This window comes from Trachypithecus francoisi, unplaced genomic scaffold, assembly GCF_009764315.1.
Source record: "Trachypithecus francoisi isolate TF-2019V2 unplaced genomic scaffold, Tfra_2.0 Lachesis_group9, whole genome shotgun sequence".
Taxonomy (NCBI): domain Eukaryota; kingdom Metazoa; phylum Chordata; class Mammalia; order Primates; family Cercopithecidae; genus Trachypithecus; species Trachypithecus francoisi.
This window is the reverse complement of record NW_022681474.1, coordinates 3,412,110-3,433,816: the sequence shown is the minus strand read 5'-3', so window position 1 is coordinate 3,433,816 and position 21,707 is coordinate 3,412,110. Positions and strand designations below refer to the sequence as shown.

The window sequence follows — 21,707 nt, the reverse complement described above, 5'->3', positions numbered from 1 at the left end:
TTCTGCCAACACAGCCCTGCTTTCTCCTAGTTAGCCATCTGGTGGCCTTTCGGATGATACTGATGGTGCATCCAGCCATTCTGACAGCCACGCATGCCACCTAACCTCAATCAGCTAACTATCAAAGTACTTCTCTGAGGAAGTGAATGGAAAGGTCTTTCAATGTGAGCGCCAATTTTCTTTTCTCTCTGAAGGTTTGCGTGTGGAGAAGATGGGGAGCTGTTGATTTCTTGATTTCTCTTATAACTGTAAGATGTATCATTTGTGGAAATCTTTCTGATAAAAAACTAAACGGACTCTGTCATTTATGACCTCTGCTTGCAAAGCTTTCAGACATCATTGTGATGACTAATTTTTGATGGTGTCTAATTTTCTGTCAGTGCAGAACCCAGAATAGGCAGGATTCAATCCAGCCTGAAGGTGCGGGAAGAGCTGAGGGTCCACATCCCCTGCCTCGCTCCCGTCTCATGGGATAAATCCCGTGCCTCCTGCAGGGGCTGATGGATGAGCCCCTTCAGTTGGCTGTTGGAAGCCACACCGGAAGAGGGAGAGGAGCAGATGGAAAAGGCTTGGCGGGAGAGCTGTGCCGTCTCATCAGTCTCTTTCCAGGGAACATACACCATTCCAGGTAGGCTTCCTGTGGGAGTTTCCCATGGAACGGGACACACATTTCTAAATGAGATGTATCCACGCACTGGTCAATGTCCTCTCTGTCACCCACCTGTCTCCTCGGCGAGTTCAAGCACATCAGAAACACTGTTGGACCATGTGGGAATCTCATTCCACACTTCTTCCCACTCCACCTGAAGGACACAATGACAGCCCCGGTGTCTCATATCCATATTTTAATTTTCTGCAACTTGGATAGATAATGACTACGTTTTCCTGCTCTATTGTATAAAGCAGAGGGGTGGAAGGGAAGAGAAAGTGAGAGGGACGTCCGCTGTGGCCCTGCCTCCTGCCTGCTGGGAAAGAGAGCGGAAGGTAGGAAGGCAGTGTTCACAATCTGGGAAAAATAGCAAAACAAAGCCAAACACCTTTCCTCGCCTTTCTGCTATTATAGAGATGAGAGGTTCGTTCTCTGAAGAACAGGAAGCAGGGATGAAGTGGACCGGAAGTGCAGGAATTACACAGAATTCTATACCTAGTATGGAGACTGTTCCCTCCAGATCCTTGGATGTGGGAGGACATGTCCCAGTCAGGAAGGGAAGGGTTTTCTCTGGAGAGAATGGAGATTCAGAGAGGAAAGACGTCCAGATACCAAGACACTGATATTCGGGGTTCCCCAGGGAAAGAACCAGCTTGCGACGGGATCACGTCACAGGGACACCCACTGGGGGACCATTCCACCCTGAAATGGAGCATCTGCTTAGTTTCCAAGTGTGAAGCGATAGACCACGGCCAGCAGACAACTGAGGAAGCCTCGTACAGGAAAGAGAGACCAAAACAAATAAACTGGAAAAAAAGAGCTGGAAGGAAACACAGAATAATAATGATAACTAATATTATCAGACTGATAAGAGAGGATATTATGTTCCTGAAACAATGATAGCATAATATTTTAAAAATCAGATAATATAAAGAAACTCTTAGAAATTAAAACAAACAAACAAAAAACAAAACCATAATGGCAAAGGTGAGAAAATCCAGAGAAGAGATTAAAGTAAATCCCTACAAAGCGTCCCAGAAAGTAGAATAAAAAGACAGAGACAGACAGCTGGAGAGACAAGGTATCAGAGCGGGAGGCCATGACGAGCACTTGATAAATAGGAATTCTGGAAAGAGAGGACACAGGCAAGAGGGGAGAAGATATCAAAGAAACAATCCAAAAAGAACCCACAACTAAAAAAGAATGCACGTCATATCTCCAGACTAAAAGAACACAGAGTACAATGGATTTACAAAGACCCACATCAGGGCACCCATCCTGAAATTTTACATCAAAAGGAGCAAAAAGGAGTTCCCACAAGATCCCATTGTTGGGGGCCAAAGGGGAATGGACAGGATGGGGGGCTTTTCCAGAGCAATGCCTTTGGTATTCTGAGAGAAAATTTTTTTGGTATATTTCTGTATCCAGTCAAACTATTCATTAGATATGAAGCTAGAAGAAAGACTTTTTCAGATATGCCAGGATCCAAACATCTTACTTCCCATCTGTGCTTTCTCTGGATTGACTGCAGGATGTTCTCCAGTGAAACAATGGAGTAAAACAAAAAACAGGAAGTCTCCGGATCCATGAAACAGAGGACCCAATACACAGCGAGGGAGAAGGAAAGACCCTGATGGGGATGAGGCGTCCCGGGTTGAGACTCTGCATGAGACCAAGTCCAGGCTGGAGCAGGAGGAGAGCGGAGCGTAAGAGAGAGGTCCTGGAAAAACAACAGCAGTAGCAGCTGCCACAGCAACCAAAATCAAACCAAAGAGGAACGAGAACTACCTGATGTAGCTGGAAATTAATATTGGTAGACATCTGGGAATCTGTAGGAACTTTTGGAGAAAAGTGAAGGGTATGTAGAAACTAAACAAGTGAAAGCAAGGCAAGTATTCCCCTTGGGTAAAACAATGGGTTGTCTAAAAAAGGAGCTGCAACCACAGGATACTACTTGGATTAGTCACGATAATGTCATGCTGAAGACTCTCGCTTTAAGCCGGAATTGTGCTATCACTATATTGAGAAAATGGAAAAGGAAATAAAATGTGGGTGGTTATAATCTAAATCTACATCCTATTTTTTTTTTTTTTTTAGACAAAGTCTCGCTCTGTCCACCAGGCTGGAGTGCAGCGGTGTGATCTGGGCTCTTGGATTCACTGCAACCTCCACCTCTGGGGCTCAGATGATCCTCCCACCTCAGCCTCCAGAGAAGCTGGGACTACAGGCATGTGCCGCCACACCCGACTAGGTTTTGTGTTTTTTGTAGAGATGGCATCTCACTATGTTGCCCAGGCTGGTCTCAAGCTCCTAAGATCAAGTGATCCCCCCACCTCAGCCTCCCAAAGTGCTGGTATTTTACAGGCGTGAGCCACTGTGCCTGGCCATCTTCATCCATCTGAACAGGAATTCAATAAAATGAATCAATCTAGGAATAATACCCTGTGTCAATTATTTAGCTATATGGAGGCAAATACTAGAAGAAACAGCTAAAACTGTTGCAAGTGGCAGGAGTTGCGGGGAGGAGGCTGTTTGTCATAACAAGCCTTGTGGAACCATTTGAGTTTTAAATGATGTCATATATTACTTTGATAGAAACCAATATTAATACTTTAAAAAGTGAATGAAATTGGCTGGCGCCATGGCTCACACCTGTAATCCCAGTGCTTAGGGAGGCCGAGGCGGGCGGATCACGAGGTCAGGAGATGGAGACTATCCTGGCTAACACGGTGAAACCCTGTCTCCACTAAAAATACAAAAAATTAGCCGGGCGAGGTGGCGGGCATCTGTAGTCCCAGCTACTGGGGAGGCTGAGGCAGGAGAATGGCATGAACCTGGGAGGCGGAGCTTGCAATGAGTCGAGATTGCACCACTGCACTCCAGCCTGAGCGACAGAGTGAGACTGTCTCAAAAAAAAAAAAAAAAAAAAAGAAAGAAAAAAAGTGAATGAAATTGAACTTTGAAAAAGTAAAATAAGCAGCTTATTTTACCTTGACAACTTAGATTTTAATATATGGTAGGAACCATTCCCCAAGAGACAGGGAGGGAGCAGATGTTAAACCCACACTGGATAACCCCAGGCGTCTGGGTATCAGCATCGGGATGGGTTATCTGGGTCTAACACCACCCTCTGGGCTCTTCAAGGCCCCCAAAGCACCAGGGTGCTGTGTGGGTGGCACAAAGAGAATCACAGCCAAGAGAAAAACCTCGGGTCTAAATCCAACTAGCTAATCACATGCCTGGCATGAGACTAAGAACTTTGCATGCTTTATCTCACTGAATCTTCCCAAGAAGGTTGTGGTTAGACCTTATAATCCTTACTCAATTAGAGAGGAAAGGGAAGCTTGGAGACGTTACAGGAGGTGCCCACATTTATTCCTTTTACCAAGGGGCAGGGCTGGGAAAAGATCCCGGGTCTGCCTGACAGCAAAACCTGAACTCTCGATCACTCAGCAGTGCCTATCATGATCTTCACATTGACATAGGTTACACAGGCTATCCAGCCATCCCCCAGTCCTTCGTCTCTGAGTCACTTAGACTCTCTCTCCCTACTTCCTCCTCTGGAAAGCTATTGATTCTTGCTCCATATCACGCAGAGATGCTGAGGCTCAAATATCATAATATATATAAGAAATTTAAAACTAACATTTAAATGGCATTTTATACAAATGAAGAGATTATTCTTGATCACGGGAAGGAGACAGGGGCCTTGGGATGCAACTTGGTCTCCTATATCAATTTGAAAGAAGCTGTCTCTTGGTCATTTGTGGTCATTTATGTGCCCAAGCCCAAGGAAAGATTCTGAGAAGAGAGAGCTGGGTTCTGGGGTGACATTCAGCATGTGGGCTGATGCTGTCGGGACCTTGATCCTAAATGTGGCTGGCTGCAAAGGTGTCGTCACCTCCACTCAGGGCACCTGTAGTATTCAGTTCTGAAATGTATTCTTTTTAATTTTCCCTGAATCGCAAAGTCCTAGGCGTACATGATGTTCAGAAGCCTTCAGTGCCAGCTCAGCATTTGGGACGAGATAGTACTGAACAACTCCTCTCCTTTCCCCAAGCATCTGCCCAAGTAGGCTTTGGGTCAATTAATTTTTTTTTTTTTTTTTTTTGACGGAGTCTCGCTCTGTCACCCAGGCTGGAGTGCAATGGTGCAATCTCGGCTTACTGCAACCTCAGTCTCCCGGGTTCGCTCAAGCAATTCTCCTGACTGAGCCTCCTGAGTTAGCTGGGATTACAGGCGCCGCCACCACACCTGGCTAATTTTTGTACTTTTAGTAGAGATGGTGTTTCACCATGTTGGTCAGGCTGGTCTCGATCTCCTGACCTCGTGATGCGCCCGCCTCGGCCTCCCAAAGAGCTGGGATTACAGGCGTGGGTCCGGGACAATTTTTTACTTGCCCTGCTGGAGAGTGATTTCGCGGGTTCAGCCTTGCCATTCATTTACTTCCCTGCCCAAGGCTGCCACCTGGTGGACACCGCTCACCTTTCGTTTCTGAACTTGGTTTCAAAGCGCTTTCACATTCATTTTTAAAAAAACACCAAATACTCTTACAACCTGTATGTAAGGTTAGTATTATTATTTCCACTTTATAATGAGCAAATGGGGTCTTAGAAGAAAGAATTTGAAGGTACCTGGAGCTGCATTTGGTATCTTTTTCCTCCATTCGGCAAAACCCCAAAATGCTGTCCTCTTGAGTGTGCTGGGTTTGAGCCCAGTTTAAGTCCTGGCTCAGCAACCGTCCCAAAATGAGGTCTTTCCACAGAACTGAATTTGATCATTACCAGGCCCTCTGTTATTCTGAACATTTGTACTTGGTGGAACTATTCTGTGCAGTGAATGTGTTGAGGTACTTCCAGAAGGAAAGTGATGGCTGATACCACTCCAACTCGTGTGTGTGTGTGTGTGTGTGTGTGTGTGTGTGTGTGTGTGTATGTCTTAAGGTTTAATGGGCTTTTGCAATCCCCAAGGCCTGAGCTTAATTAAATTTTAAAATCCAGGCAGCAGTATCTCCCTAGGCTCCTTTGAATCTATCCATCGAACAGCTCACAGAGAAGTGTAGGAGGAAAGCCTCCCTCCAGGGTGCACCATAGCCTGGCCATTCATTAGGTATGTGATCTCATCTTCATCACTGGGAAAACAGGGATAAAAAGCAACATCTATCTCTCGGGTTGATGGGTGCAGCAAACCATCATGGCACTTGTATACCTATGTAACAAACCTGCACGTTCTGCACATGTATCCCAGAACTTAAAGTATAATAATAATAATAAAACTTTTAGAAAATTCAGGACACTCTGGGCTTTACATTTATTTATTTATTTATTCATTTATTTTTAAAAAGAATTGGCTGGGTGCGGTGGCTCATGTCTGTAGTCTCAGCACTTTGGGAGGCCGAGGTGGGCAGATCACGAGGTCAGGAGATTGAGAACAGCCTGACCAACATGGTCAAACCCTGTCTCTACTAAAAACACAAAAATTAGCCAGGCATGGTGGCTGGTGCCTGTAGTTCCACCTACTCAGGAGGCTGAGGCAGGAGAATCGCTTGAACCCAGGAGGCAGAGGTTGCAGTGAGCTGAGATTATGCTATTACACTCTAGCCTGGGTGACAGAGTGAGACTCCATCTCAAGGGAAAAAAAAAAAATTTATTTAATCTTCCATCAACATCCTGATAACCTAGAGAAAATTCCTTACTGAGATCACAGGAATGGCTGAACCCATGAAATCTTCATTGGAAAGTTCTCTGGTTTGTCCATCTGGAATTTGCCCTGACTGAATGCATTACCTTTAAATTCCTTAGTAAACCTTTTATTCTAACTAATCCTCACACTTCAGGACTTCAGACGAGTCCCTGACATTTTACCCGGGTAAGAGGTAGAACTTAAGCTGTGAATTCAGAAAAACATCTGTTAATTTGCTTTCTGTGGCCCTACATTAGTCAGTTGGTGTATACCTCAAACTCTTCTGCATCTTGTTAATTAAATTTTTAGAGTAAGGGGAAATCCTAGGTTTAGAACTATTTGATTTATTTCAAGGTAGAATGCATTTTGGACTCCAAGTTAATTACCATCAATAAACTTATGCAAAATTCACTCTCAAAGCGGTGTCTATCTCAAAAGGTGTTGAGAAGACTCAGACAATTCACATAAAGCACTCAGCAACAAGCCCCTACATCATGTGAACTTTGTAGGAGTGAACGTTCTTATCTATCACTGTTAAAGAGCAGCCGTAAGGGGGTGTGAGGAGGTTGCATTCATGAGACATTCACTGCATTCATTATGTGCACGCGGTGGGTAGCCAGTGGAGTGGCTGTTTCTTTTTAAAAATGTTCTTTTAGGGCCAGGTGCAGTGGCTCACACCTGTAATCCCAGCACTTTGGGAGGCCAAAGTGACTGGATCACTTGAGGTGAGGAGTTCAAGACCAGCCTGGGCAACATGGCAAAACTCATCTCTACTAAAAATACAAAAACTAGCCGGGCGTGGTGGTGCACACCTGCAACCCCAGTTACTCGGGAGGCTGAGGAGGGAAAATCACTTGAACCTGGGAGGCGGAGGCTGCAGTGAGCCGAGATCGTGCCTTTGCACTCCAGCCTGGGTGACAGAGTGATACTGTGTCTCAAAAACAAACAAACAAAAAAAAGTTCTTTTAGTTGCAGTTCCTAACCTCAGTGATATTCTGCAAGTCCGTCTTCCCAGGCAAGAGGTATGTGCTGGAAAGGGGTGTAGGCATTTTGGGTTATCCCACAAAAGGAGACACTACAAGCTTATGGAGCAATTGGATACATGACAAGGGGCTGTCGCTCTCAACTAGGAATCATCTCTTGAACAGACGTTTTTTCTAAAGAAGATACACCAATGACCAATAGCACATGGAAATATGCTGAACATCACTAGTCATCAGGGAAATGCAAATCAAAACCACAATGAGATACATCCCACACCCACTGGGATGGTTATTAATAAAACACAATAGAAAATAACAAACGCTGGAGAGGATGTGGAGAAATTGGAACCCTTGGACACTGTTGGTAGAAATGTAAAATGGTGCAGCTGCTATGGAAAACAGTAGGGATGGCTCCTAAAAAATTAAAAATAGAAGTACCCTATGATCTGGTAATACCACTTATAGGCATATACCCTGAACAACTGGGAATCAGGTCTCGAGGAGATATTTAGACATCCATGTTCATAACAGCATTATTCACGATAGGCAAAAGGTGGAAATAACCCGTGTCTTTTGACGGATGAATGGATCAACAAAAGGTGATCTTCACATACAATAAAATGTTACTTAGCCTTAAAAAGGAGGGCAGCCAAGCATCGTTGCCCACACCTGTAATCCCACCATTTTGGAAGGCCAAGGCAGGCAGATCACCCGAGCCTACAAGTTCAAGACCAGCCTGGGCAACATGGCTACAAAAAAATACAAAAATTAGCTGGGTGTGGTGGCACACACCTGTAGTTCCAGCTACTTCGGAGGCTGAGGTGGGAGGATTGCCTGAGTCTGGGAGTTGGAGGTTGCAGTGAGCCAAGATTGCACCACTGAACTCCAGCCTGTGTGAGAGAGGGACCCTGTCTTAAAAATTAAAAAAAAAAAAAAAGGAAGGAAATTCTGACATATGTTACAACAGGGGTGAACTTTTTTTTTTTTTAGATGGAGTCTCACTCTGTCACGCAGGCTGGAGTACAATGGCGCCATCTCAGCTCACTGCAACCTCCACCTCCCGGGTTCAAGCGATTCTTCTGTCTCAGCCTCTTGAGTAGCTGGGATTACAGGTGCACACCACCACACCTGGCTAATTTTTGTATTTTTAATAGAGACGCGGTTTCACCACATTGGCCAGGCTGGTCTTGAACTCCTGATCTCAGGTGATCCGCCTGCCTCGGCCTCCCAAAGTGCTGGGATTACAGGCATGAGCCACCACGCCTGGCCAACATGGATGAACCTTGAGGCCATTATGTTAAGTAAAGTAAGCCAGACACAAAAGGACAAATACGATATGATTCCATTTATGTGAAGTACCAGAGTGGTTAAATTCATAGAGACAAAAAGTAGTGGTTGCCAGGGGCTGAGGAAAGCGGGGAAGGGGAGTTGTTTAATGAGTATAAGGTTTCGGTTCGGTAGATGAAAAGGATTCTTGGGTAAACGATGGTGGTGATGGTTGTACAACATTGTGAATGTACTTAATGCCACTGAACTGCACACTTAAAAATGGTTGAGACAACAAACTGAGTTCAGTGTGTGCTGCTCGAGTGATGGGTGCACCAAATTCTCACAAATCACCACTAAAGAACTTACTCATGTAACTAAATACCATCTGTTCCCCAAAAACCTATGGAAATATAAAAAAATTTTCAAAAATGGTTGAGATAATAAATTTATGTGTATTTTACTACAATGCTTTAAAAAAGAAACTGTCTCACTTAAAGTGATAATAGCATCCCTTTGAAAGATGCTGCTAGACCATCTAAAAATGGTCAAAAATACACATATTTGGTTATAAGAAGCTCATGTGTATCTGCAAGACCTGTCTAAGTTGACTAGTGTGTTTGTCATACTTGTCTAGCTTTTTCCCCTTTGTCTAAGTTGACAAAGAAACCTTTAAAATCAGGAAACCTTTAAAATAAGGTTAGGAGACATGTCCACAGAGCAGCCATGGATCAAAGGAATCACATCATTATTATTATTATTCCTTTCTTTTTTTGTTTTTGAGATGGAGTCACTAGGCCAGAGTGCAGTGGTGCAATCTTGGCTCACTGCAACCTCCACCTCCCAGGTTCAAGTGATTCACCTGCCTCACCCTCTCAAGTAGCTGGGACTACAGGCACGTGCCACCACGCCCAGCTAATTTTTATATTTTTGGTAGAGACAGGGTTTCACCATGTTGACCAGGATAGTCTTGATCTCTTGACCTCGTGATCCGCTCGCCTTGGCCTCCCAAAGCGTTGGGATTCCAGGTTGAGCCACCGCGCCCGGTCAGGAGTCACATTATTAAATAGTGCATTAGCTTCATAACATTCCATTCATTTATAGTAATTAACTGATAAATGACTTCTCTTCATCAATAAAATGGCCTAAGGGACAACACTTTGGAATTTCCGGCTTCAAATGGTACTTTCAAGTTTCAGAGGGAAACTGGGGAGAAGGAGTTCCTACCTTGTAGATGCAGGACTTTGCGTTCAGAAAGAAAAGCTCAATGGTAGCATTATCCTTCAGGTATGAAATGCTTTCGATATAGAACCTGAAAGAGAAAAACGGTGCATGAACCACAGACACAGCAGGCGCAGAAAATAAAGTGCTCTCTTGAGCTACATGATTTGAGACGAAAGCTGGCACTCCCCATCCTAAATAAACAAAGGAGAAAGGCACCATCCATGGTTTTTCTATGATTCCCTATGGAGGACAAACAGTGTTGCAGCAGTTTGGATAGTGGGTTAGGACTGTCATGCCTAGAGGGCCTCACCACAGCCAAAGAACCGGGTCTGCCACCAACTTGTAAGAACGAATTCTCAAACTGGCCCTCTGCTTTCTTTGTCCTAGCTGCTTTCTAATTTTACATAATGTTATTTGTTTTCAACACATTGCTTGTTTGTCCTAAACTGTCATTGAGTTGGATTTTCTTCCTTTTTTTTTTTTTTTTTTAGAGAGACAGGGTCTGGCTCTGTTGTCCAGGCTGGAGTGCAGTGGTGTGATCATGGTGGTTCACGGCAGCCTTGACCTCCCAGGCTCAAGCAATCTTCCCGCCTCAGCTTCCTGAGTAGCTGAGACTACACCTGCATACCACCACACTTGACTGATTTTTTTTTTTTTTCGGTAGATGTGCAGTCTTGCTTTGTTGCTCAGGCTGGGCTCAAATTATCTGCCCACCTCAGCCTCCCGAAATGCTGGGGTTATAGATGTGGGCCACCGTGCCCAGCCGAGTTGGATTTTTGAAAGATAATTTCTTCTTCTTAATCACAGCTTTCTTTGAAATGGTTACTACTACTCTCGAAGCTGGTAAAGTGTGATTTGATTTCTGCACATTTGGAGAGCTAAGCTAAGGGTTCTTAACACTGCGATATTAATGCATATTAAGCCAAATGAGAATTGGATTTCATCTAGATGGAGCTTATAGATATTTTCAAGATGAAACATGCTGATACTATTTAAGTTTACACTAAATATGCCTTTATAATATTGACTTTGGAGTTTATTAAATTCTTTAATGAGATAATGTGCTTGTACTGTCTAATGACCAGCCGCACTGAAGGACTAGGAGTTGAAAGGAAGAGGAGAGAAAGGTTGAAATGCAGCATCTTGGAGGGAAGAAGGTTCTGAGCAGGTGTGGCAACCCTTACGGCGGACTAGGAGGGTGCTGGGTACCTGGGGCTCTTGGAAACTGGGTTCACCAAGAAGAGGCAGAAGATGAGGAAGGTGAAATGAGAAGAAACAAGTACTACGGTTTTCTAGAACAGTGTCATAATCTGATGGCCAGAATCCTCTGGAGGGAGTCAGAGAGCAGTGATGGAATCCCCAGCTCTGTGTGACTCAGGGCAGTCACATCATCCTGCCAGGCTTGTTATTCAGACTGTAAAAGAAGAGGTGGTTCTCTACCTAAGAAGCCCACTGGTTTTAAATATTGGAAACTACCTCCCATTTAAACGACAACAACAGCAGCAAAAACGAGAAACCAACATCGTATAAAGCAAACAAAATGATGTCCTTACCTTCAAGAAGTTCTATTTATTTATAGTAATTCATTTAAAAATGACTTCTTCTAATCAATAAAATCACCTGAGGGGCAACAACTTGGAATTTTCAGCTTCAAATGATACTTTTAGATTCCAGTGGGAAACGGAAGAGGAAGAGAGTTCCTACATTGTAGATACAGGACTTCATGTGTCTTTTCAGAAAGGAAAGCTCAATGGTAGCATTACCCTTCAGGTATGGTAAAACATAAAAGGATTTATCCATAATTGGTCAGGCGCGGTGGCTCACACCTGTAATCCCAGCACTTTGGGAGGCCGAGGTTGGGGGAATCACCTGAGGTCAGGAGTTCAAAACCAGCCTGGCCAACATGGCGAAACCCCCGTCTCTATTAAAAATACAAAAATTAGCTAGGAGTGGTGGTGGGTGCCTGCAATCCTAGCTACTCAGGAGGCTGAAGCAGGAGAATTGCTTGAATCTGGGAGGGGGAGTTTGCAGTAAGTTGAGATGGTGCCACTGAGATGGTGCCTAGACAACAGAGTGAGACTCTATCTCAAAAAAAAAAAAAAAATATATATATATATCCTTTACCATACCTGAAGGACGATGCTACTGTTGGAGAAACACGAAGATAAAAACCATGTCTATAGGCTACATCGAGCCCATGGCCCACCAGCTTGCAACCTTCTGTCTAGACACTAAATAAATAAATAATACTTTCTATCATTTTTCAAATGTGTGCAGAGGCTGCTGTGATGAATACAATTCAAGTTTTTTTAAATTGGTGAGTGAATTCGGAGTAACTTCAGACATTAGATTTTCTCAATCCACAGACATCATTAGTACAAATATCATCATCTCAGGTTCTATAAAACTTGGAGGAATTACACAGTGGTCCTCATACTTGTAAAGCCTGAAAATTAATGGACTGGCTGGTCTCTCCCCATAACCCCTGCCCCTGCCAAGCACCTGCCCCCTGCTTCCGGAGCAGGTGTCTTAGATCACAGAGGTCTCCATATAGGGCCTACCATGGTCTCAGAGGCACAGTAAAGTTAAACAACTTTTATTCTTTAAGAATGGGGAGCAGAATGGCAGTAGCAAATTTTACATCTCAAAGCAAAATAAATTTGATTTGATTTGCTTTTCAAAAAATAAATCTATACGGTAGCTGATGCCTGTAATCCCAGCACTTTGGGAGGCGGAAGCACATGGATCAACTGAGGTTAGGAGTTCGAGACCAGCCTGGCCAATGTGGTGAAACCCCGTCTCTACTAAAAATACAAAAATTAGCTGGGCGTGGTGGCAGACACTTGTAATCCCAGCTACTCGGGAGGCTGAGGCAGGAGAATTGCTTGAACCCGGGAGGTGGAGGTTGCAGTGAGCTAAGATCGCACCATTGCACTCCAGCCTGGGCAACAAGAGCGAAACTCCGTCTCAAAAATAAATCAATCAATCCATGTCCTTTGCAAAGGGCCTTTGGCAAAGGGTAGTCAGATTAACAAAAGAAACTAAAGGAAGGAAAATAAGGAAAAGGGAGGAAAGGGAGAGAAAGGGGAGGGAAGGAAGAGAGAAAGAAATCCTAATACCGGAATATTAGCAGAGGCCTCCTGAAGTTGACGGCGGCCTTCGTGCTCTAATAATGATTTTGAGTCTAAATTCATATAAGGTCTGAAATAACTTAATTTTCAAAGTAATGCCATATGTTTCTTAAAAGAATCTCATTTGCTTTAGTTCTTAAAAATTAAAGAGTAAAGACATCCTGTCTCCTCCACCCCAATTTTCTCCTGAATAGTATATTAAGAAAATATAACACTTTCCTTTTTGTTTCCACTCTCAAATGATGGAAAACTGAATTCAGGTGGCAAATTCTCCATCTCCGCGACTGCCTTCATTTCCACCGAGCTCTATGTTGTCTGGCCATAAAATGGGGCAGAGAAGGTACAGGAAATAACATGCACATTCCGAGATGAAGAAAAAAATCACCTCCTCTCGACAGAAGTGGAAAGCAGTTTCCTGTTAACTTTTATCACCAAGACGACAGCCTGGAAAACCCTGTGAGTTCCAGGCCTGTCATATCATTGTTCTATTAGGGGAGGGTATGGAGCTCATCCCAAACTGTCCCTCCATGCCAGTAAACTGCTGAGTCAAAAATGCCTGCAGAGAAAAAGAGCTCAGACCTCTCCACCTACATGCCCAGAGAGGCACGGTGCACACCGGGGGCACCAGGGACAAGAGCCTTTTGGGAAGATGGGGAGGGCTGATGGCTTGGATTCAAAGTCAAAATTTTCTTCTTCTTCTTCCTTCTTCTTCTCTCTTCTTCTTCTTTCTTCTTTCTTCTTTCTCCTTCTCCTCCTCCTCCTCCTCCTTCCTTCTTCCTTCTTCTTTCTTCTTCTTCTTCTCCTTCTCCTTCTTTTGAGATGGGGTCTTGCTCTGTCACTCAGGCTGGAGTGCAGTGTGCAACCACAGTTAACTGCAGCCTCGACCTCCCGAGCTCAAGTGACTGTTCCGCCTAAGCCTCCCAAATAGCTGGGACTACAGATATAAGCCACTATGCTGACTAATTTTTTATTTTCTGTCTAGATGGGGTCTCGCTATGTTGCCCAGGCTAGTGTTGAACTTCTAAGCTCAAGTAATCGTCCCACCTTAACCTCCCAAAGTACTGGGATTACAGGCCAGCCTCTTCGTTTCTTTTTTTTTTTTTTTTTAAATCCAGTGTTTGGCCGGGCATCGTTTTTGGCTGGGCACGCCTGTCATCCCACCACTTTGGGAGGCTGAGACAGGCAGATCTGTCTCAAAAAAAAAAAAAAAAAAAAAAAAAGGTAGGTTCTTTTCCTGATTCTCAGGAGAGCCTCAGCAGTAGGTGGCGATGTTGCATTTCCTTAACTACAGGCGTGGAGCAGGGACCGCTTCCAAGGTTCACAAAGAACATTCCAGGTCTCCGGGTAACCAGGGAAATGAAGGTTGTGTCTCAGATTCAGAGGGTCTGCATGGACAGTTCCGAGTCTGGCTGTGTATTGACGATGGCTTTATGATGCTTGGATGTCTGTGGCTTTGCTGGGCCTGGAGGGACTGCTGGTGCCAGGGTTAGCCAATTTCCAGACCCCAAGACTTCCACATGTCACCATGGATCCAGGGTCCACCCCTCCCGCCACCTCTCGGCTCTCACACCCAGGACCACTATTCCTCCACCCTCACCATCCCCAGGGACATGCACCAGACAACCAGGGGCAGCTCCCATGCCACAGAGCCCGCTGAAATTACTTAAACTAGCCAATCCCAAGCCTGCTCTCCCAGCCTTACTTGTTCCTCCCCACAGAAACCACAAAAAATGCTCTTGCCAATTGTTCCCCGGCTCCCCTGCCTCCTGACTAACCCCAGTGCCTCCCACGTGGCCCTGCGTGGCATGGTGTGGACCCTCCTCCTGGGAACTGAGTGACGATCTTTTCAATGTCTGTCCTCTCCTCATCTGCTGGCCTCACCACAGCTGAATCATAATCAGACCTACATTTTAAACTGGTTTTTGGGGCACATTTAGCAGGACTGAATCTTGGGGCACATATGTGAGTTGAAAGGAACACTCTAGAGGGAGCACACATCTCGCTAAGAGGTTTCCTGACTCCACAAGCAACCGTCCACCCAAACTAGCTCAGATGATCCAGACCCGAGAATATTTTATCAGAGAGTCTGAAGGAGAAATAAATAGGTGTGCTGTGTTTATGTGTTTGAGCTTATTAAATATTAAACAGCCTCTAAAGCCTCGGGGAGTCCCGTCCCCTTCTTTGTTTGACAAGTGAAAGCCTCTGATTGCAACAGACTGAACACTGTCTAGTCAGATGGCAAGGGCCCAGCCCGATGACATCAGCCAGGTCTCTCCTCCATCCCCCCTTCTCTCCCTTTCCCTTCCCCCTCCAGCCCTGGGCACTTGGGAATCACTGAATATTTACAGCAAGTGTTAATTAAATGGACCAGTGATTTCATTTTGTAATGAACACAAATGTCACATTTGAAATGCCTACTCTTGGTGGCAAATAAGAGCCATGATAATGACAGCAATAAACTGTGAGTTTCTGCAGCCAAGCCTCTGATGCTTAGAATCTCAATGCCTCTAAACTTTTAACTGGGACACTTAGCTGAAATATAGCAAGCTCCAGTTAGCAGGAACCTCATTTTAGATCCATGCCATCATTGTTATTGCGAGTGACAGGAAGTAGCAGCTGCTGTCTCCATCAGCCGGAGAAGACACCAAGAATCCGGCCTGTGGACTTGGCTGTAAAATCCTTCCTCCCCGATCGGGCTTCTCCTCTCTTATTTTTTTTTTGCTGCTTGCTTCAGTTTATTGTCTGTGAAACTCAAAGTTTGAAGAGGCAAATCAAATCTCTGTTTATTTTCTTACAAGGAGTTTAGATGATCAGAGCTACAGGGATACTTGGTAGAAGGATATATAATTAAAGAATAATCCAGACATGTAGGCTTCATTCTGAGCACAAGGTTGCGCCTATAAAAAGACCACACACACACACACACACACACACACACACACAACACAGACTTCCTTAGGTGTGTGTATATTTTCCTTATATTTTTTCTTGACCTATTTCTAAAGCTTGCCTGGTGAACAATATCAGAGAGCCATTGTTCCCAAGTCTTCTAGAACTAAACAACGGTTTGCAGTTAAAGGTTCTCCTGGTCATATATGGACCACTACTGGCTGCTTATAACGTGTGTTTGTGTGTGTATGTGTGTGTGTGTGGTGTGTGTGTGTGTTGTGTGGTGAGGGGAGTGGGAAGAGGTGAGGCTGGATACTTGAGCAGAAGTCACATCATACAAGTCACGCTAAAGATGTCCTCTTCTGAGGATAATGGGAAGCTGGAAAAAAATTATGAGCAAGGATCAGAAGAGAATTCTAGAAAGATGCTCAGTGTCTTCATATAGGGGAGTTTGGAAGGGATCAAGACCAGACGCAGAGATGAACAAGGAGATCTTGAGTCCAGGAGAGGTTTATGGAGGCCCTAATTACAATTAGGCTGTGTATGGAGAGTAAGGGATGGATAGGGAACTGTTTAAGATGCAGGAATAACAGGGAGTAGTGACTGAGGGAACAGGAGGAGGCAGGTGGGAGGGAGTGGTCAGGTCAAGGTTGATTCCCAAGTCTCTGGTTTTGGGGGCGGCATGGGTGGTGGTGCCTATCAGAAAGACAAGGAGGTGACACCGAAAGGAGAGCACATTTGGAGGCAGAAAGCGACGACGTCATTAGATTCCAGCTGCATCTGTGCGGAAATGCCAATCAGCGGAGACGGCCTGGAGCTCGGGAGAGAGGTCGGGACTGGGGCAGAGGATGGAGAGAGTCTCCAGCAAAGAGACTGCACTGGCAGCTGTGGATGGGGGTGAAATCACACGAGGGGAAGGTGCAGGAGAGAAGACAAGCAAGACGCAACCTCGTGGACACCAGGGCTTGAGGGACAGCACAGCAGAGCAGGGAACCTGCCCTGAGCCAGGCACAGAGGGAGCCAAGAGGAGGTGGCCCAGGAGAACGTAGTGCCACAGAGCCAGGGGGAACTGAAAGGGAGCACGTTCAAATGAGCCCAGAGCCACAGAGGCCGCATCGGAGCAGGGCAGAAGCACGCCTGTGGAGCCAGGGGCGAGAGACCTCCAGTGACCGGGGGGTATGATGGCACTAGAAGCTGGACGGCCACAGAATGAGGAACGAGAGGTCTGTGGGGAAGGGGTGACAGCAAGTGCAGACCCATCTCTCATGGCTGCTGCGTGCAGAGCAGAAGGGGTCGCAGAGGGCACTGGCTGGAGGTGGCTGTGCATCAGAGAGGGCGTTTTCTTCAGTTAGATGGGGACGTGGTCACGAAGGGGAGGAACCATGGAGGAGATGCTTAAGATAGAGAAAAACAGAGGAAAGGCTCAAGGGAGAAGCTCTGTGAGGTGATAGAAGGGGCTGGGATTGAGGTACACATGGATCAGTGAGTGCTGGTTGATGGGCTAAGGGTCTTCCTCTGAGATGCTCATGCATTTGCGTGTGTGAAGTGAGTGGGTTGGGAGGCCGCAAAAACCCCATTAAAGATACAATTAAGTTTGTGGGTAAAGAAGTAGGACTAGGAGCTCCCTGGCGCTGGCTTTGTTTTCTCTGCAGAAACATAAGCAGCAGCATCTTCTTAAAGCAAAAGCCTTGACTATCTGGGACCTGAAGCAAGAGGTAAAATCACAGTGGGGAACAGAGACCCTGAGCAGGCACCCCTGGCAGAACTGGCTAGAAATACTGAAGATCTGTGTGGGATTCATCACAATAACCACGAACCAACCTGAAGTTGCATGAACCTTTTCCTGACCACACTCAGAAGCTCGGGGGTAGAAATAAAAGGTGTGTGTGTGGTAGGACCAGTCCAACCCTGGGGGTGGGTGTGTGTGTGAGAGAAAGGGAGAGACAGAGAAAGTGTGAGCAGCCAAGGGAGGTGTGGCCCACGGTCAGGAAGTAGTTGGAAGGGTACACAATGGATTTGCACTGAATTGGTAAAAAAAGTACGACAGGCAGGACTCATAGGATCTCAGAAGCTGGAGGAAATGGACATGAAATTGGCTAAGGACAGGGTCTATCAGTTTTGTTCACTGCTCTGTCCTTGGCTCCTAGAGCAGTGCTTACGCCAAGGGACATCTCAAGGGACATCTGTGAGCCCATAAATGAAGGCGTGGATGATGGCACAGAAGGAGCACAGGAGGAGCAGTGAGAAAGCTGCTGCATGCTACAGCTGGGATGATGGTGGACTTGGGCTTGTAAGTCTCGGGAGTGACACAGCTCAGGGTGACGAGAAGGTGCAAGTGGACCCTGAAGTTTTCTCTCTAGGAGACAGAAAAGCACAGTTCAACAAAGAGCACCTTCCTGCGGGTGTCCACGGTGTCAGAAAATGCAGAAAATGGCAAGACCTTCTCTAGTGGGACCAACAGCAAATGTCTCAGGTCCTGAAAATTCTTGCTTTACCATTTGAGATGGCTCTTCCTCCTCCAATGTGGCATTTCCAAGATATCCAGTGTATCCCTTCAGAGTGGCAGCCTGCCACTCGTGGTGGTGTGCACCTGTCCTGAACACCATCTTTACAGGTGGACGCTGGTTCTGCAAACATGGCCAAGTGTGGGTCACAAGGAGGGCTGGGGTCACCGCCTTTGACTTGGCTGCTCCTGGCTCTGCCTACACAGGGAGCAGTGGAGAACTCTGGCCACAGGTCTTGGCAGGCTGCCACACTGAAGGGATACACAGGGTCTCTTGGAAATGCCACATTGGAGGAGGGTGTCACTTTTCCCCTGTGGAAATGGACGGTGTGCAGTAGGGGAGGACAGACACAAGGCTTGGAGTCAGACCTGACCGAACAGATGAGATACTCATCTTACCTTCGTAACTTATTAGCCATGCTGGGGAAGAATTTACAGACCATCCTGGGCCCCCATCTCCCTCTCTTTAATTAGGAATAATCAGACTTGCTTCCAGGGTTGCTGCAAAGATTAACAATCAGCCTCAGCAGTGGACAGGCGCTGAATAATGGACAGTTCCTGTCTCTCTGACCTTTATCCTTTTTGGGTAATTATATTGAGACCCTGAAGCCACCTGGGATCACTCCTGGTGATTTGCTGGATGAAAAACTGGAGGGACCAGGCCCCTCTTAGGCTGAATGACAGGTCAATGAAGGCAGGATCTGAGTCCTCCCTTCCACCATCCCAAAAACGTCCTGCAGCCTGATACTGGCCTCAGGGCCTCTGCAGAGGAAATGCTTATAGAAGAGACACTGTCTGGCCTAGCGGATGGAGAGGGATTCTGAGTTCCAATTCGCATTATTTAATATACTTGGGTCTTATATTTCCTAATCTGTTGAATGGAGGGGATGATTCAGCCTGGTGTTTTGCATATGTATTATATCAGAATAATATATAAATCCCAAATAATAGCCCACCCTGGGGTACTCAGCCATACAGTGTTAATATCTCCATTCTCTGACTTTCTAAAACGTACCTTCAGGTACTTAGTTATCTTTTCCATGACCCTCTGTTTCTTTTTGTGTGTGTGTGAGATGGGGTCTTGTTCTGTTGCCCAGGCTGGAGTGCAGTGGCACAATCTCCGCTCATTGCAACCTCTGCCTCCCAGATTCAAGTGATTCTCCTGCCTCAGCCTTCCAAGTAGCTGGGACTACAGGCACGTACCACCATTCCTGGCTAATTTTTGTATTTTTAGTAGAGATGGGGTTTCACCGTGTTGGCCGGGCTGGTCTCGAACTCCTAACTTCAGGTGATCCGCCCACCTTGCCCTCCCAAAGTGTAGGCATGAACCACCATGCCCAGCCTACCGTGACCCTCTTTTATCAGGTGGTTCGATTCTGCTTTGCCACGAAGGCTACCTAGACATGTGGTATGCAGATGTAATATACAGACATTTATAACAAAGGAGAAAGGATTTGAGGAACCTAGGAGTCAGACTGCATCAAGATATGCAGGTGTCACGGCTAGAGGCTGGAGGCTGCTCAGAGTCCAACCGTGCTTCTGTTTAGAAACATACTGGAAAGGTACCCAGCTGGAGAGAAGCTCTTTTACGGACTCAAGCCTATTTCAAGTTCTGGGCTTTTGATGAAGATGATTCTCTTACCACTCCTTTGCAGAAAACCGCCTGTGAGCATCGCTAGGCAGATGTCAGGTTATAAATAGAGGATTCTTCCCAGGATGAAAAGCAAGGTAAAGAGACGGAATTCACCTATATAGAGAATCTGCCTCCTCTCTTGGAGAAAACAAACGATTGGTGTTTTGTTACTGCACTTCTCGGCCAGCTAAGAAGTGGGAACTCAGGGTAGTGAGGGTGCTGGTGACACCCCCACCCCACCCTTGGAGGCTGCTGCAATAGGTCAACTGACTGGTGAGGGCCTGAGTTCAGGCAATGAGGAGGAGAGGGCAGTGCAGAGGGAGATTTTGGAAGCAGCAGCAGATAATTAATGCACATAAAAATTCTAGGTTGGGAGGCCGAGGCAGATGGATCACCGGAGGTCAGGAATTCCAGACCAGCCTGACCAACGTGGTGAAACACCGTCTCTACTAAAAATACAAAAATGAGCTGGGTGTGGTGGTGGGTGCCTATAATCCCAGCTGCTCAGGAGGCTGAGGCAGGAGAATCTCTTGAACTTGGGAATTGGAGGTTGCAGTGAGCCGAGATCACGCCATTGCAGCCCAGCCTGGGCGCCGGAGTGAGAATCCATCTCAAAAAAATAAAAATAAAAAATTCCAGGAAGAGGACAGAAGACTTCAAGATGTGTAGCCTATGTGACTGAGTGGATGACGATGCCACAGATTTGATGGGACCATGGAAGGTTAAGGGAGGAGAGAGAAGGTAATAAGTTTGGCTTTGGACCTGCTGAGTTTGAAGTACTCAGGTGGGGCTCTGCAGGAGGCAACTGGAATGTGACACTTCCAGAAAGATCCGCTTCCACAGGCGCTGGAGAAGGAGGAGCGCATTCTGCTAGATGGCATTTATAAAGACATAGCGGAGAATGGCTGTCCCTAAATGCAGATTTGGAAATTTTTCTCTCGAATGAATGTTCTTTGAGGTTCCTGCTTTGGCCAACTAGAAAAAAGGGTAGTGATGGTGGAAGTGTCTGTCATGGCTGTGGATCAGAAGTGGATGTTATATCTCGGTCTTCAGCCATCCCATTCCCCAATTCTCTCTATTGCTAGCAACTATTTCACTTCTGCCATGCTGGGTTACCTGCTTTTATGCAGAGAAGACAGGTTTGGAGTGATTTGGAAAGACCTGTATATCTTAGAGACTGACACATCCAGCATCAATGTCAAGGTGCCCCAAGCTCTCCTGCAAGGACCCCCACAAATTGGAAAAAAACACCTACTAGGCAGCCAAGCCCAAGATTTTCTCCTCTTGGCTAACGTTGGTGAACATCACCAGGGAGGTGGGGAGAGCCTGATATATGGTAAACGCACTCATCCACCTGCGATGACAGGTTAATGACCTGCTTCCATGAAACTGGAGTCCTGCCTGATACTACCTGCCCCTTCCAGCAGAATTGTTACTATTTGCTTTATATGGTTGCTTTGCCATACATCTGAGAAACTGTGTACACCATTAAAGAAAATATGGCATTGAAATCATTCCCACCAATAATGGAAATAGCTAAGATGAGCTTGGATATGTTCACAGCTGTTAAACAAATCAAAAACGCATTAAGCGCAAGTTGAAATTTACTCTGCCAGCTAAGGAAAAGTCATACACTCGAGCCTGCTAAGTGGACCCTTTAACTCTTGTTTGAAGCTCTTCTAATGCCTTGTGTAGCTTAAGGATGGCTATGTCTGAAACTGCATTCCTGATCGTGCTCTTTAGGAAC

At 45.8% G+C, this 21,707-nt stretch overlaps 1 protein-coding gene across 7 annotated transcripts in view; it reads right to left on the bottom strand.

Moving 5' to 3' along the window:
• The window catches only part of FRMD4A (FERM domain containing 4A), a 544,823-nt gene that overhangs the window by 130,300 nt on the left and 392,816 nt on the right, over positions 1-21,707 (bottom strand). For all 7 annotated transcript variants that reach the window (XM_033209304.1, XM_033209303.1, XM_033209300.1 and 4 more), the window contains exon 5: positions 9,808-9,892. In XM_033209304.1, the coding sequence (XP_033065195.1) occupies positions 9,808-9,892 (85 nt within the window). The remainder of the gene's footprint in view (positions 1-9,807; positions 9,893-21,707) is intronic.